Genomic DNA, 18374 nt, shown 5'->3' with positions numbered 1-18374 from the left:
TGGTAGGTAACACAGCCAGTCACCAACAGCTCAGTGCCCTTGTTGCATATCCGGTCAGTGATGGATATGGTATGATGCATAGGGTTACACCACTTGCTACTGACAAGCAAATTTAGCCCCACTCACTCTGCTCTGTCTGCTCATTCTGAAGCCACTAAAACTCATCACAGAGTCGGTAATGATGTTTCAGCCACGTCTCTGTCAGGCACAACAGGCTGCTCTCCCAATACAATTTCTGTTAAAGGGATGGTTGGCTCAACAGAGCTCTGACTGTTTGTCAGCCTGGCTACAGAGCTGAAGCTGGGGTTGTTCTTATTTTCTTCAATCAGTGATGGATAGTTATTAGTAGTGTTTGACATTTTTCAGAGTGTGGAAGGAGAGTTAAAAACAAATCCACAAATTATTAGTAAAACTACCGTTAAGACATCTACATAATGTAATTTACTAATCATATTATGAATGTATTTATTTATTTATTCATCAGCAGTCTTAAGAAAGCTGGGAGAGGCTTCAGGCGACTACGACGGGTTATTTTACGACATAAATTTTGCCTGGATTCTACATTCAGGCCTGGGGGGGGTCATATAATGATGATGTTTAACCACATTTCTGACTAAAACTAGACGAGCAATAGAAATGTATCTACGAGCAGTGTGTGAATATAAGGTATGACAACATTAAGCCCAAGCAGGCCCAGTTTTTAATAAGAAGACTGGTAACACAACCACAGCAGTGATGAAGTCTGTCTGTATGCACGGCAAAGAGCTGGAGCTGTTACAGAGACACTGACCTCAGGGAGAGGTTTTCCCAGTAAAACCTTTACTGTTTGGGGGTGCACCAGGCCACAGGTCAAGGCTTTTGTAAGATATACAAATAAAAGTTTTTTTGCAGACCAATAAAAATGTACACAGTAAAACTGCGAGGCGCTGACAGATGTGACAGATGCTCATTTAAACCATTAAACATTGTAATGTCTGAAATGGAAACCCAGGAGCAGACCTGTGTTTTTATTATTGCTCATTAAAAAAGATTCTTTATCAATAATTGCTGCTCTAATCTCAATCCCATGTTGCCTCGTTCTCGAGTTCTCTCATTCACAGATGTGGGTGTCCACACCACGTGCCCGCTCGCAGTCCCCCACAGCCTTTTACAGCTGTAGTCTGTGGTTTGCACGGTCCCTCACTAAGACCAGTTTACATGGGCTGGTTCTTCCTACCTGTCATCAAATGGAGTTTTTGCACCTGTAACTGACTACTGCAGTGTTTTTGCAGGTATCTGCGGCTGCATTTGGAGTCTCCCGTTCAGGGGACAAACTTCTGAGGCTGGATGCTGTCCGATCGGGTAATGCTGCCTGTGATCACTGCTGCTACGACTGCTAAACATTTGGAAAACAAGTTTAAATTACGAGCATTACCAATCGTACACACAATGGCAAAGCTTCGGTTTCCTCTCCTACAGCAGCTTTTGACCTTATTTTCATCGTGTTTAGAACAGAGCTCCACATATTTCTGGCATTTACACACACATGTTCACTATTGTTATGCAGTCTGAATGCTCTCTGCCTGGCCTGTCCATCTAAAATGCACCTCTCTGACAGGACCCAGCAAATCTTTCATTTTTAGCGTTTGTAAGAACAATGGCATAATTGTTTCACAAACTAAAAGTGAAGCTTGCACTCTCGAAGCCTTATGTCTTCTAATTATGTATATCAGTGTTTATAGACAGGTTCAGCCTTGTGATTCTGTGGTGGACTCATTTAAACCTCTCCTTTTTATGTTGCTGCAGAAACAAACTGAAGTAAAAGCCGGCCTACAGCACATTGTTGGGCCGTGGTCACTTTCTGCTCCATATCATGTTTGGCTTCAATCACATAGCCCGACAGCCCATGCAGAATAAGAGGGTTTGAATATTTTGACTTGTTTTTAGTTTTCCGGCCCCTCGTGCCAATAATTCCCTCCGTCCATCTGCGGGTCGCGGGGCAGCAGCCTAAGGAGAGAAACCCAGACCCCTCTCTCCCCGGCTCCAGCTTATCCAGGGGATCACCAAGGCGTTCCCAGGCCAGCTGAGAGATGTAATCCTGGGTCTGCCCCGAGGCCTCCTCCTGGTGGGACATGCCCAGAACACCTCACTCAGGAGGCGCCCAGGAGGCATCTTTATCAGATGCCTGAACCACCTCAGCTGGCTCCTTTTGATGTGGAGGAGCAGCGACTCGACTCTGAGCCCCTCCCGGATTGGCTGAACTCCTCACCCTATCTCTGAGGGAGAGGCCAGCCACTCTTTGGAGGAAGCTCATTTCTGCCGCTCGTTCTTTCGGCCATGCCAGTAATTATTTATGAGTTTTAGCAAACATACAGCATGTTACTGTCCAACCAACAACTCGTGGCACAAAAGGCAATAACTGTCGTACCTCTGTGGATCCAGTAAAAGCCACCTTGTCGACATCCATGTGCCTTGCAATGGCAGCACCAGCTGTTGGTCCCATGCCAGACAGGATATTCACAACACCTTCAGGAAAACCCACCTGGAACAGAACCAAAGCTTAGGAAAACCTGGCTTTTTGTGTATACAGTCACATCAAAAATACATTACTCTCTCTTTCAATAAAATTTAACACATCAGGACATTTTTTAAATCATGTCGTCCTTACCAGGTCCTATACGATTTAAATACAACTCAGATGAATAACAATACACAATGTGTTAAACCACGTCATTATTGATCTCCCAAAACTGAAACCAAAATGCAGCAGCAGTGTGTAGGACGTCCCCCGGGTTCAGCAGCAAGTCGCAGTGATGGTTTCTCTGTGAATGATCTCTCACATCACCCCGGAGAATTTTACTCGCTCTTCTTTACAACAATACTTTAGTTCATTGAGCTTTGTGGGCATTTGTTTATGCACAGCTCTTTGAGGGTCCCAGCACAATACTTCAGTTGGGTTAGGGTCTTGGTGTTGAGTAGACCACTGCAGGTCCTTAATTCTTTTCCTTTTCAGGCACTCTGTGGTAGATTTCCTGCTGTGCTGGGATCCTTGTCCTGCTGCTTGATCCATTTTGGCTCACTGACAAATGGCCGCACATTTGACTACTGAGGAAGTTAAAATAAGCTCTCCAGTGTCCTGGCCCCTCTGGTAGATCACATTAAACCTAATTCTGTTATGGGATGGCTGTTGGAGAGCATTCCTCCCTATAGTGGTACCAAAGGTTGTATTCCAGCTCCCGAGGAAATCACACCTCCCAGACTACAGTGTGTGCCAGCGCTGGAGAGGCGATTCCTCTCCAGCGCCGGGCTGGGTGGGAGTTTGCTCTTTGTCACCAGTTGCTCATGAGTTCATGGATTGAATCTTGTCTCTCAGAGAGGTTGTTTTCTGTAGCCATGGGGCAGCACTCCTCGGCCTCTGCCCCATTCACTGTGGTGTTCCTCAAGGATCTGTGCTCGGCCCAGTTCTTTTTTCCTTGTACATGCTGCCGTTGGGATTAATATTTTAAAAATATAACATTTCCTTTCACTGCTACGCCGACGACATACAAATTCATTTCCCTTTGACATCGGATGTTTCTACTTCTCTGCAAGCCCTATTTGACTGTCTAAATGAGAGAGACTAAACTTGGTTATCACGTCTCTCACACTGAACCAGGATAAGACCGAAGTTACAGTTTTTGATAGTCACACCCCGCTGGAACAGCTACCTGATGCCTTAGGGCCTCTTGCTAGCCATCTCTCGCTCACTGTTAGAAACCTTGGTGTTTTCCTGCTCTTTCAAACTCGAGAAATCGACCTCCTCTGTGGTAAAAACTGTTTCAACCAGCTGCGTCAGATATCTAAAGCAAAGCCATACCTCCCTTTGAAGGACCTCGAAAAGCTTATTCACGCTACTGTAATTCCCTCTACTCAGGCCTCCCACCTTCCTCTGTTCACCGGCTCCAGTTAGCTTGAAACGCAGCTGCGCGTCTCTTAACTGGTACTAGAAATTTCCCCACATCACACCAGTTTTAGCCAACCTACATTGGCTCCCTGTTGATTATGGTATCAATTTCAAAAATTCTCTTGCATACCTTTAAAATTTTAAACAATTTGGCTCCCAGCTATCTATGCAAACTCATTTGTATATCCCTAATAAGGCACTTGATCTTCCAATCAAATGCTCCTGACGCAACCGAGGTCTCGTCTGAAGTCCAGACTCTGGAGTAACCTCCCTCCTTATATTCGTTCCTCCGAGTCCATCCAGTCTGGCTTTTGATTCAAACTAATATGTTATTTCGTGGCTAGTTATGGTTTTTTTTACCCGTATTGTTCATATTGTTTCCTGCCTCCTTTTAACTGTTTCTTTTTTATTCTGTCTTATGCTATAGCTCTGACCGACTGTGAAGCACTTTGGGCAACTTTGTTGTTTATTATGTGCTATAGAAATAAATTTTGATTTGATTTGAATTTCAAGGCAGCAGCCAGGGATCAGAGGGCTTCAGGTTCAGCGAGGTCAGGATCTTATCTCTGCTTTTTGCTTATGATGTGCTTCCTTTGGTTTCATCGAGCTACAGCAGACAGCTTGCAGTGGGGCTGTTTGCAGCGCTGCATCTCTGTGCTGGCTTTGGAGCACCTGGTGTCCCCCAGAGGAGGCTGACGAGGTCTATGTTGCAGTGTCCCGGGCCCAGACCAGGTTAAGATGCACAAAAATATTTATGGATATTTTGGGGACTTCTTTTGATTTTACAACACATTTCTCTACATTATGTAACAAGACTTTCACAATTTAAGTTCATAACAAAGAAAAAGATTGAAATACTGATGTCGACGTTCCTCTGTACTACATTTGTGATGACTAATACTTTGCGATTACAAACTGAAACATACCTCTTTGATTAGGCTGGCTACATAAAGCGCAGTGAGCGGCGTCTGCTCTGCGACCTTCATCACCACAGTGTTACCAGTTGCTAGGGCAGGGCCAAGTTTCCACGCCTGCATCAGCAGAGGGAAGTTCCACTGCAGGAGGAGACAATTATAAGTAGAGATAATTTGACACTTCACCTATAAAATATCCACATCCTGCTTCTATTAACACTTCTGTGACAAAGGAAATCATCCATATCGTTTCTACTAGTGATGGGATTTCCGGCTCTTTTTAGAGAACCGTCTCTTTCGGCTCGACTCACTAAAAAGAGCCGGTTCTTTCTCTTTATATTTTAAAAATATATACGGTGGCCCCTAGAGACAAAACACGTACAAACTACAAAACACATTCCTAGAGTTAACTGAACTTCCAAAACAGCTACCCTGATCACTAAAATTACACAATTGAAAGCATGTGTGTATTGTTTGTGTATTTATACACAAGCACTCATATATATTCAAATAATTTTAAAAAAAGTTCATTTACCTGTTACTACCACACACCAAATCAGGTCGTTGGTACTTGCTGGCTTGTGTAGCCACGAGGTAACAAAAGCTCAACACTGGGCCCAGCATCCTGGAGCACTTCTGTTGTGTTTTGGAGTTTGTACGTGCTCTCACAATTTTCTGTAATTAATTGCGATTAATCGCAATTACTTGATCAATAGCCGAGTTGCAATGACTTTTTTTTTCAACCTTTAATTTAACCTTCTAAGACCCAAACTCTTTCGTGGCATGCATTTTTAATTTCTCTTTGCTATTTGGGCTGATTGGGAGCTGATGACTGCAAAAACAAAGAATTACCTGATTTTTTATTAACTGATTTTTGGTTCTGAGAAAAATGAGATCCACATATGAAGATGTAGTTTTAAATTTCAATAGAACAGTGGCAGCATAATGTCCTCGTAAGTGGATATCAGGCTGTTGTAGAGTAAAATTTAGTATTTTGGTCTAAATAACCCAAAATGTGATGTCCACATTTGAAAACGCCATGTCCTAGGAGGTTAAGCTTCTAACTCACATTTATGCAATATAGTGAAGTAAATGCAGATTAAACACAAAGAATGTGTTTTGGAGTTTGCACGTGCTTCGTCTCTAGGGGCCACCGTAAATATACTTTTATTTATTCACTCCACATAAAATGTAATAAATAAATCATATAATACTAAAACCAACTATTCACATTTCAACTTTTAACTATTTAAATTTTCAGCTTTTTCCTTTTAAACAAATTTAAAGCGAAACAACACAAAACACTGAAGTTGCAGTCCGTTTGGCCTCTCAGGGCCACTGTACAAAACACTGCAAACCACAACACAATAAAATATAAATTAAAATGTGCAAAAGTTGCACCTTCTCTGTCATATGGGCCTGGGATGATTTTTTGGGAGAGTGTTTTCCTGCTTGGACTTGCATACATAGGATTCAGTGCATGAATAAACTTTCTGAATCCTTTATCATCTGCAACTGAAAATAGTTGTGGATGATTACTATACCTTTCTAATGTGACGTTGTTGTCCCTGGCTCTCTCTCTCTCCCTCCCGCTCTGTTCCTGTGCTACTGCGACTGTAACTACCCCCCCCCTGCTCAGCGCAAGCCCCCTTCTCACGTGAGGAGTGAAGCAGAAAAAAGTGTGAGAGAAAGACAAACAAAACAAACAAAAAAAACAAACCTTGGGAGCCGGCTCGTGTCGTTCACTTCATAGAGCCGGCTCTAAGACCATGAACCAGAGCAGTAACTGTTGTTTCAGTGTTAATATCCAATGATGCTGTATCTGTATAGCTATATCTGGTGTATCGTGGTCTGTGGCTCAGCTGCAGGGGAGGGGTGGTACACTGGGTTCAGGGGGCAGTGCCAGGGGGGGCTGGCAGGCCTCCCCTATTTCAGTAGCATGCTGGGACCTGGGAGAGAGAGGAGCTGGACGGTCTGCGGTCCAGACTGTCAGAACGAGCAAACAGAGCCAAATAGCAGTCTGACCCAGCAGCTACTAGAGCCTGGAAAGGGCAGATTATAAATACATGGATCGCTGTGCGTATATGCAGAGCTCGGCTGAGGATAAAACTACTCTGTGTCTTTCAATCACAGGATAACCAAGTGACATTTACCTTGTTACAATTCGGTAGCAAAAGCTGTTACAAACATACAATCATGTAAAAAAGTCGCACACCCTCTGTCAGCGCTCAGATTGTTCTTATCAGGACGGAGTAAAACAATGACCTGGTCCCTTTTAGGTTTGACCCTCTTCATGTACGTCGTTCTGCACAACACGCCAAAAATGTGACCAAGTGTAGAACCTGTTTTATCAGCAATAACTTAAAGTGATACAGAAAATTGTGATTTCATCAGTATCTCATATCACTGGACTTTTCTTCAGTCAAGTCTTGAAATTTTTTTAGATGCAACTTTTTAAACGTAAGCCACGTTGCCATGGTAACCCTTCCAAACAGCTGATACTTGCTCCTTCATCTCTTAATCATGCTGTCATTAACTTAGCGTTTCACATGCCCACTGAGGCATTCATTTCATGCCACACTGTATGTACACAGAGGTCACAGGTGACTCTGCAGCCTTCACTCTGCAGGTGTAAAGAGAATATGTGAAGCATCTTTCTACTTCCTGCCTACTTCCTTACCGGTATGATCTGTCCACAGACTCCAATGGGTTCATGTCTAGTGTAGCAGAAATAATCTCCATCGATGGGGATGGTCTTTCCCTCCCATTTGTCGGCCCAGCCTGCATAATATCTACACAATAGAAGTGGATTTACACACTGCGGGGTTTGATAAGGAGGCAGCTGAATGCTTCAGCAAGAAATAACAAGGAAATGATTGGACTTTGTAACATCATTTCAGATACGCTTTGAAAGGCTCTAAAACTTTGTTGTGTGTTTGTTACCTGAGAACTTTCACTACTGTGGGCAGATCCACTGCATAGGCAACAGCATAGGGCTTCCCATTGTCAAGGGTCTCAAGCTCCTGTGGAAACAACACAACAGTTTCACATGGTATAGAAAACATTGACATAACAAAAGTGCAACATCATGAGGCTCCATGTACTGCAAATGTCGTATAAAGGAACAATGACTAATGCTGTGTTTGTGCCATCTTTACAGGCTGCAGAGAGAGGCTGTAGATGACAGCAATGCTACCCAAGCTCCACAGTCGATCATCAAACCCTGATGAATGTGAACCAAACAGATCGCAGTAAACGATAAAACAGTCCTGTGAAAAAGTCCGATGTCCCACGGGAACACGGGCTTCTTAAGGAAGTATTTCAGAAATGAGAGCGCACAGAAAAGATGACACTTGTGCTTTGTACTTTTTCATAATTGAAGTGAAAAATAAAGAACCTTTGCTCTCGTGGCCAGATGGTTGTAGACAAACTGTTGTCACATTGGCTTGTAGAATATTTTCCCAGTAATCCGATCGTTTATTTCAGTTGGTTTGGACAGGGTTGAGTCACAGGCATTCACAAACTTCACTCTGAACCACAGCTCTTTAAATCCTGTCGTTACGATGCTCGACACTAACACAGCATAGGTGGATGTAACCGACGCCAGTGCGCTACATTCTCAGTGACAGAAAAAGCAGTCGCAACATCTGGAAGACGTCTAAAAGTTATTTCTACCAACTCTTCTCACAAGAACACTGAAAGTTTTATGATTGCAAATAGAGGTAATGTATCGACGAGGATTAAATGTCTGCTCGTGCGGTCGCCGGTTTAGCTCAGCGCGCTGCCTGCGGCCCCTCCTCGCTCTGCCCCACGCTTTCCTGTCATTTCTTCACTGTGTCTATCAAATAAAGCTGAAAAATGCCAAAAGATATATTTACAAAAGTTTGCTCATGCATGACTATCTCAGAAAGAGCCAAATATTTCCATCAGATACTTTTGCACATGACTGTGGTCACGATGAACAGAGAAGTACAAGAAAAGCTGCTGTCAGAGTTTTAGCCTTTAAGAATCACTCACAGCGAGGTAGGCAGCATCTCTCTCTATAGCATCAGCCAATCTGTTCAGCAGCACGCCACGATGAGAGGCATCCGTCCGTCGCCATGGTGATCCCAACCTGAAGGCATTACTTGCTGCTTTCACTGCCTTCTCCACATCTGCCTGGGAAGACAGCAGTGCAGGATTAGCCGAGCAGTTAGTTAGGAGGTGTTTATAAAGTAATACAGCATCAAACACTGAAAAGCCAAATGAAGGAATTTGTGTGCATTCAAATTGTGGTCAGTAGACAAAGTATAATTCACCAGTCCTCTTTTGATCGATCCGTCAATATTCATATGATACTGTAAATATCCATAACGAAAGAAAAAACATTTACAATCAAATAGAAAAGACAAAATTGAGACTAATACAGATTTATATAGTGCCAAATCACAGCAACAAAAGTCTCAGGACACTTTATGTTGTAAAGTAAAGACACACAGAAACAACAACCATCAAACGACCGCCTTTGAGCAAACACCCGGCAGAACCAGGCTCAGGGAGGGGCAGCCGTGGACGGGAGTGTGGGGAGTAAGGGCCAAGACCCACATCAGCTGATTCAGATTGCGTGGCAGAGGACAAAAATAGCGACGCAGTTTAGAGCAGGGATGTGGACATGTGCTTCTGCACACAAGAGGACGAGATAAACAGGTTCCAGGACAGAAACAACCGCACCGTGCTGCTAACACAACTTCAGTTCTTTGCAAGCGTCTGCTAAGACAGCATGCTAACACTAAGCTAGCCAAGAAGCCAGAGTCAAAGCTGAGTGAATGGCGACCCCAGCACCCTGACCCTCGACCTCAGCAGTAACAGGCAGATGAGCAGTTGGGCTGCAGCCGCCCATTTCTACAGCAGAATCACCGTGGTGATCACTTTCTTGTGCTGGTCTTCATTTTTGCTTTATGCAATCAGTAACGGTTTCATTAAATGAAGGCATGTTGTACAAACCCCATTCATAGAGATATTTAAGCAACATTAATTAACAGTAGCTTCTTTGAAGAAATGGGATCTAATAGACACATTTGGAGGAAGTGATTATTGACGCTATTTAAATATCAATAGTACTGAAAGTAGCTGTGAGTAATGACATGTCTGTGAGATGATTATGAATATTTTTTTCTCCAACTGTTAAAATTGTATTTGTGAAGAAATCTGTGAAGTTGTTACTAATTAAGATTGAATGAATACTCAGCTGACCACAGCTCGACTCTTACTCTGCCTGGATACAGCGCTGAAGAGAAACCTGGGGTTACTAGTGGGGCGACCGTGGCTCAGGGTTGGGAAGCGCATCTGTAACCAGAAGGTCGCCGGTTCGATCCCTGCTCTCTCTGTCCTGGTCGTTGTGTCCTTGGGCAAGACACTTTACCTAACGCCTACTGGTGTTGGCCAGAGGGGCCGATGGCGCGATATGGCAGCCTCGCTTCTGTCAGTCTGCTCCAGGGCAGCTGTGGCTGCAGCTGTGGCTACAACTGTAGCTGCCTCCACCAGTGTGTGAATGAATAGTGGCATTGTAAAGCACTTTGAGTGTCTAGAAAAGCGCTATATCAATGCAATCCATTATTATTAGTAAGATGTCCTATATTTACAGAGGGCTTCTTTTTACAACAATAGACTCCTTTCCAGGCTAACTGAGAATCTAAATGAGTGAGATCCCATTTCCTCTCCACCTTACAGGAAAGTTGCTTTAAGGAGTGTGTTTGAGCATTACACCAGGGAGTCAAGTACGTCTGATTTTAGGCTCTCTTTGCTGTGAGGAAGTAACACTGTTAACCAGATAATCAACTTATTTGGAAGTAGTTGATCAGACATAAGTTTTTATGTCAAATGTACACATAAATGTAAAGTCATAAGCACTCCCCATGACTCAGCAGCTTGTTTGTTCAGATGCAACTTTGCAAACCTCATCCATGCTGCCACGTTCTTTTTGTTTTATTAGAGAAGAGGGTTTCTGCTGGAAAACCTTCCAGACAAGCGCTTGTTCACTGTCATGAACTTTAATATTTAACATGCTCACTGACATCTGTAGAGTCTGACATGTATTCTTGGGTTTCTTACAATTGGATCTGAGCAGTGGAGCTCTGATAGAGATGTGACCACCTTCAGGGATTTTTATAAAGCTGCTGGGACAAAATATGGGCCACAAGCCCCCAAAATTCCTAGTTTCTCTTCATATCTTAATGTTTCCTTCATGGATAGATGATCCACGTAGTACTGGCTGTCATAATGGAGTAATGTTTTATCCACCAGGGTAGCAACTAGGTCACATGACTGAAAACTATGAACACTGTATGATAAAATAAGTTTCCATGGATGGAATGTGTTATTTCATAAGAACAAGAGTAGAATTTTATTTTAAGTCCACCCTGAGTAGCGTCCCAGTCCCCATGCATGTTGAAGAGGCAAATGTGTCAGGGCATCCACGCTGCCACGGACTACAAGGCCCCACCATGTAAGCGTGTTACCGACACCTCTCTCCCAAATGTACTTAACACATTCTATGCCAGGTTTGAGACCCAAAACAACGGAAAACCATCCCCTCGCCAGACAACCAAGTGCTGTCCCTGACTGCAGCCAGTGTGAGAAGGACTCTCGCTGGGGTCGACCCACACAAAGCTGCTGGACCAGAGGATATACCTGGACGTGTGCTCAGTCTGTGCTGACCAGCTGACTGATGTCCTAGCAGACGTCTTTAACAAGATGTTAGCATTCAGGCCAAAGAGTTCAATCTTTGTTTCATCAGAGATTTTTGTTTCTGTTATGTGACTTTTACTGAGGAGCGGCTTCCATGTGGAGTGCTGCAGAAATGGCTCTTTCTAGATGATTCACCTCTCTCCAGTCCAACACTGGCGCTCTGTCAGAGTGACCATCACCTCACTGACTAAGATCTTTCTATTGTTCAGATTGGCTGGACGTCAGTGTCCCGTGAACTCCCATCAAGTCACTGTAGAAACATCTGACAGATAACCAGTGGAAACAGAAAGCACCTGAGCTCAAGCTTGAGTCTCAGGTAAAGGCTGTGAATACTTCTATTATATTTCTGTTTTTCATTTGAAATAGATGTGCAAGTATATTAAGCAGACTTTTTTCACTCAGTGGAACAAGTGAAGCGCTGTGAATACTTCCTGGATTTCTGCATATCTGTAAGCATGTACTGATTTTAATCACAGAAAGTTTAAAAATACAGACAAGTCATCAGCTACAAGTCACACAGCCTTCTGACACGAAGCCATACTTGAGTCCTAAAAAATCCTCCACACTATTATAATGTATGTTTTTTACATGGATCTGAGCGTTTGCTCTTCATCTGGTTCATCAGCAATCACTGCTGCTCCCAGTTACAGATAACACTGTGGTTTTTACAAAGCTCCAATACGAACTAAATATGAACACACATGTACCTACAGTAAGCATATGGTAAATTCATTATGGTCAGTCCATCTGAGCCTGCCTTTCACCAGCACAGCCAGCACTAAGCAGCTGCTCAGTGTCACAGTTAAATTGCTGAGAACTGGTGATGGTGCAGCCTGAGCCTGTAAGTCTGAGCTCAGGGTTGATGATCCCTGAAAGACACTGTAAGGTTCATCACTTACAAGGTGTAAAAACAGCTGGGCAAAAACTTGTCTGTACTTTTAGTGTCCACTCACATCTGGTTACACACAGACACTTTGCTACAGTAACAGTCCCACAGGTTATGGGTTAGTGGAAGAACGTAGACTTTAGATTAGTGATGCGCGAATCATGAACGAATCGTTCAATACTCGAGAATCACTTTACTGACTCATGAATCATGATTCACAAGCCCAACTGACTCACTGACTCATCCCTGTTGCTGTTAGCAGAAATGTATCTAGCTTATAATTAAAATTGTGGAGAAAAACACAACAGCCAGTATCGTAACAAAAAAATTTCTGCTCTGAACTGGAAGAAAAACCCCCGAGTAGAAGCTCACATCAAGAAAATAGCTCCTCGGTTCACAGTAGCATCGCTCTGTTAACATGCTAACAGCACATTTGAGCTACTCACCCCCTCCCTCCTGTGCTGAATCATAGAGCGAACAATCACTCACTCACTCACCCCCTCCCTCCTGGCTCACAGCTTCTTCTTCTTCTTGGTTGGCAACCAATGTTAAGGCGCATTACCGCCCCCTGGCTCACAGCTCAGTGGACATTTAGATGAGAAAATATATATTTAACACATTTAAGGAAAATACTAATAAAATAAAAAATAAAAATATATTAAAATAAAATAAAATAAAATAGAATAGAGGCCCAGACCTCCCTCTCCCCAGCCACCTCCTCCAGCTTATCCGGGGGAAACACCAAGGCGTTCCCAGGCCAGCCGAGAGATATAATCTCTCCAGCGTGTCCTGGGACTGCCCCGGGGCCTCCTCCCGGTGGGACATGCCCGGAACACCTCACCCAGGAGGCGCCCAGGAGGCATCCTTGTCAGATGCCCGAACCACCTCAGCTGGCTCCTTTCGATGTGGAGCAGCAGCTGCTCTACTCTGAGCCCCTCCCGGATGGCCGAACTTCTCACCCTATCTCTAAGGGAGAGGCCAGCCACCCTTCGGAGGAAGCTCATTTCTGCCGCTTGTATCCGCGATCTCGTTCTTTTGGTCACTACCCACAGCTCGTGGCCATAGGTGAGGGTAGGGACGTAGATCGACCGGTAAATTGAGAGCTTCGCTTTTACACTCAGCTCCCTCTTCACCACGACGGACCGGTGCAGCGTCCGCATTACTGCAGCTGCAGCCCCAATCCGTCTGTCGATCTCCGGCTCCCTTCTCCCATCACTCGCGAACAAGACCCCGAGATACTTGAACTCCTCCACTTGGGGCAGGAACTCATCCCCGTCCCGGAGTGGGCACTCCACCCTTTTCCGGCTGAGAACCATGGCCTCAGATTTGGAGGTGCTGATCCTCATTCCCGCTACTTCACACTCGGCTGCGAACCGTTCCAGTGCGAGCTGGAGGGCCTCACCCGATGAAGCCAACAGAACCACATCATCCGCAAAAAGCAGAGATGAGATTCTGAGGCCACCGAAGGGAAAGCCCTCCGCCACTTGGCTGCGCCTAGAAATCCTATCCATAAAAATTATGAACAGAACCGGAGACAAAGGGCAACCCTGGCGGAGCCCATCACCCACCGGGAACGAGTCCGACTTATTGCCGGCAATGCGAACCAAGCTCTTACAACGGTTGTATAGGGATCGAATGGCCCGTAGCAATGGGCCAGACACCCCATACTCCCGCAACACCTCCCACAGGACACCCCGAGGGACACGGTCGAATGCCTTCTCCAAGTCCACAAAACACACGTAGACTGGTTGGGCAAACTCCCATGCACCCTCAAGTATCCTTGAGAGGATAAAGAGCTGGTCCAGTGTTCCACGACCAGGACGAAAACCGCATTGTTCCTCCTGTATCCGAGGTTCGACTAGCGGACGAACTCTCCTTTCCAGCACCCTGGCATAGACTTTCCCAGGGAGGCTGAGAAGTGTGATCCCCCTGTAGTTAGAACACACCCTCCGGTCCCCCTTCTTAAAGATGGGGACCACCACCCCGGTCTGCCAGTCCAGGGGTACTGCCCCTGATCTCCATGCAACATTGTAGAGGCGTGTCAACCAGGACAGCCCTACAACGTCCAGAGCCTTCAGGAACTCGGGGCGGACCTCATCAACACCAGGGGCTCTGCCACCAAGGAGTTGTTTAACTGCCTCAGTGACCTCGCCCCCGGAAATTGGCGGGTCATTCCCCTCATCCCCAGACTCTGCTTCCTCCTCGGAAGACGTGTCAGTGGGATTAAGGAGGTCCTCGAAGTATTCCTTCCACCTCCTGACAATTTTCTCAGTCGACGTCAGCAGCGCTCCGCCAACACTATACACAGTGCAGGTAGAGCACCGCTTTCCCCTCCTGAGACGCCTGACAGTTTGCCAGAATCTCTTCGAGGCAGTCCGAAAGTCTTTTTCCATGGCCTCTCCGAACTCCTCCCACACCCGAGTTTTTGCTTCAGCCACTGCCCGAGCCGCATTCCACTGGGCCTGTCGATACCTGTCGGCTGCCTCCAGAGTCCCACAGGCTAACCAAGCCCAATAGGACTCCTCCTTCAGCCTGGTGGCTCCCTTCACCTCTGGTGTCCACCATTTGGTTCGGGGATTACCACCACGGCAGGCACCAACCACCTTGCGGCCGCAGCTCAATGCAGCAGCTTCGGCAATGGAGACGCTGAACATGGTCCATTCGGACTCAAAGTCCCCAGTCTCCATCAGAATACTGTTGAAGCTCTGCCGGAGGTGTGCGTTGAAGATCTCGCGGACTGGGGCATCTGCTAGACGTTCCCAGCACACCCTCACTACGCGTTTAGGTGCACCAGGTCTGTCCAGCGTCCTCCCCCGCCACCTGATCCAACTCACCACCAGTTGACAGTTCAGCCCCTCTCTTTACCCGAGTGTCCAGAACATATGGTCGCAGGTCTGGTGATACGATTACAAAATCGATCATCGACCTGCGGCCTAGAGCGTCCTGGTGCCACGTGCACTTATGGACACTCTTGATTAGGCTGCTGCCCCCGCGACCCGGCCTCGGATAAAGCAGATGAAGATGGATGGATAAAATAAAATAAAATAAAATAAAATAAAATAAATGTTTATTAAGCAATTTTGATAGGAAATTGCTTAATTTTAGAAATGTTTTTTTCTATAAAATAGTTGTTTTCTTTTAGAATCACTCATCTTAGCAGTGGGATTTACATGAAAAGAGAAACAAATTAAGTTTCAGTGAAAATGTACATTTTTTGCACACTCTGGTCGACTGACTCAGTGAATCAAATGACTCAAAAAATCAGATTCACTTTGGTGAGTGACTCATTAAAACTCGATTCAGTAAAAAGAATCAAATTTACCATCACTACTTTAGATGGTTAAAAACCGACTGCAGGATATCTTTGTGTTTTTACCTTTACAGACTCTTACCTCATCAGCTTCTGCAACCTGACAGATGACTTCACCAGTTGCCGGATTTATCGTAGGAAACGTTTTCCCACTCACTGCATCATGCCACTCATTGTTGATAAAGAGCTGAAACATTAAAAAGGTCAGTACATCATTAGGAGTGCAGCGACTCTGATAAAGTAAAACACTCAATACTGTTTCCTGTAATGACTGTAAAACACTGATTTCAAGACAGCCAATTGAATTTTTTAATGAAATAAAGACAAAGGTCTTGCAGACTTCTGTCAGACTTTAATATCCATTTGCATATGAAGTCGATGACGACATTTTCCTTTTGTATCTTTAAATGTAGCAGGATAAAGAGGAACTTCCACTTCTGTGATTTTTAAAAATGAATTTTGTTTTCATGCTTGACTTTTTATTGTGTTCTTAAAGAGCTTACACAAAGTCACAACTGTCATTTACTGGTGTCTAATAGAAACAATGACACTGCATGTGATACCAATTTACCAACTAGCTTCCTAATATTAAGTGTCTCTGGGCAACTGTTGTTGTAATTTGTTGCTCACTAAATAACGCAGAATTGAACTGCCACAAAGTCCAAACTTTAACACCAGCTAAATGCAGACAGACGTATACTACAGCCCGCTGCTACACTGGCAGGTAAATGTTTATACCAAGGCTGCAACGATTCATCAAGAAACTTCATCAAGAAACTCATTGAAGCCAAGTCTTTGTGTTGATGCTTCGTTTAACGCACAGCTCTGACGCGCTCAGTGGTGACGATGGAAACATAACCATAGTTGGGTTTATGACTGAACGATCTCAGGAAATTATCTAATTACGATTTTTCTGGCAGATTTCAATTCAATTCACGATTTTCTTCAAATTAACCTTCAGCACAAAATTCACAGGGTACAGTAACACTAACAAACGTGACAGAAAATGACGTCATATCATCAAAAAATAATGCCATTACTCTAATGTAGCATGAAAAGTAAAGGTAAGAAGTGCTTTCAAATGTATTTCTTAATAAGAAACATGCATGTAACTCTCTAAAGTTTTGACCAATGGCAGTTATTACAAATGAGGAACTAAAAGGGCCATTTTTGACTGTCTTAACTTAAAAAATCCTTAATTGTGTGAAGTTAAACAAGCTCGAGAATCAAGTTAAATAATTACTAATTAGAAAAACAAAATTCAACAACTCCAACAAAGGAAAAAGCCTCTGCTTTGACCACATATCAGTAACACTCCGCGTTTCAGCTGTTACCGCTTGTTCTTTACACTCTCACAGCTGTGGGATGGTCAGCTGGACAGTAGGTGTGGGGGGTATCGCATATCTGCTGTCCAGCGTGGGGAGGTTTGTATTTAGTGACCGTGTTAACACACACCACGTCCCTGGCTATATGGGCTCAAAATGTGGTCATAAATATTTTGTACTTGTAAATCAGTTTCTTCCTTTCATCTGATTGGTCAATGCCATGTCAATCACAAATGTAACAATCCAATCAGAGAACAGATGGGTTTGGCTGTCGGAGGGGTGCTTTTATGAAACTGCAGGTAACAGGGACCATTCTGATACAAGAAACACGCCTGACCCGTGGATCTTCAGAGAGTCTCCATGAGCACAAGGACAACATTTAAAGAGGAGTTCTTTTGACTTTCTCAGTCTTGGCCATCTCCTCCTCTGCTCCTCCTGCCCGTGAGCTCAGTCACTGCACACCACGCAGCAGAAGGTCTCCGTTACTGCAGAGCACTGCGTGCAGGATCTGAGGGAGCACAGCTCAGCTGAGTGAAGAGTGAGTTTTCACAACAAATACCGGAGAAACAAGAATCATCCCATACTGGCTGTTTCTGTCGTGCATAGATTAAATCTTCATGATCTTGTTGTGAAATCCCACGGACTCAGCGTGGCGCAGCGCTCAGAGTTATATAAGCTCCAAGTGAAAGCTGAGCGTGACCTGTTGCTGCTTCACTGTTAGCTCTGTGAGCAGCTCGTCCCTCCTATCATAGCTCTGCATGCAGGCTGCCCTGGAAGCACAGCACCGCGCAGTTTATACACTTTATAGCGCTTTAATAGCGCTCCTGTCACGCTGCGCGCACTTGTTGATTACGCAGTTGGCTAACATCCAACATCTCGTCAGCACAGTAACAACCGCTGGAGCGACTCTACCTTGTTGTAGTGGACCTCCGGCTGGGTGCTGGGTGCTGGGATGGCGGCTGCAGAGTAGTGACAGACCGGCAGTCGTCTTAGTGTTGGAAGGCTCCGAAAAAGCACAGCGCGAAGCATGATTCCTGCTGCTGAACACCGAGACAGCGAGCTGCAAACGAGTGTGTGCAAACACGGGAGATGTGGGTGGAGGTCGCGGCGGGGGGGGGGCTGAGCAGCACCATCAGGGCCGCCCACTTTCGCCTTGTCACGTGGAAACTGATTAAGACAGACGAGGGTGGGAAAAGTGAAGGTAAAGCAAAAGTGCCTTCAACCTGCGCTCTACCAAAAGAAGACCGCAAAGAGACTTCCGGTCCTGTAGAAGTCTGTGAAAACTGCTTTT

General features: G+C 44.9%; 1 protein-coding gene across 1 annotated transcript in view; it reads right to left on the bottom strand.

Moving 5' to 3' along the window:
- The window catches only part of LOC120745211 (aldehyde dehydrogenase, mitochondrial-like), a 25726-nt gene extending 7543 nt beyond the window's left edge, over window positions 1–18183 (bottom strand). Inside the window, exons 1-7 of the mRNA XM_040049931.1 lie at window positions 17996–18183; window positions 15841–15945; window positions 8854–8994; window positions 7780–7859; window positions 7517–7628; window positions 4849–4977; window positions 2408–2521 (exon numbers count right to left, since the gene is read on the bottom strand). Of these exons, the coding sequence (XP_039905865.1) occupies window positions 2408–2521; window positions 4849–4977; window positions 7517–7628; window positions 7780–7859; window positions 8854–8994; window positions 15841–15945; window positions 17996–18112 (798 nt within the window). The 5' untranslated portion in view covers window positions 18113–18183. The remainder of the gene's footprint in view (window positions 1–2407; window positions 2522–4848; window positions 4978–7516; window positions 7629–7779; window positions 7860–8853; window positions 8995–15840; window positions 15946–17995) is intronic.
- Between the last annotated feature and the right edge of the window lie 191 nt (window positions 18184–18374).

This window comes from Simochromis diagramma, unplaced genomic scaffold, assembly GCF_900408965.1.
Source record: "Simochromis diagramma unplaced genomic scaffold, fSimDia1.1 OVJJ01000021.1, whole genome shotgun sequence".
Taxonomy (NCBI): Eukaryota; Metazoa; Chordata; class Actinopteri; order Cichliformes; family Cichlidae; genus Simochromis; species Simochromis diagramma.
This window is presented reverse-complemented; position numbering and strand designations above follow the sequence as displayed.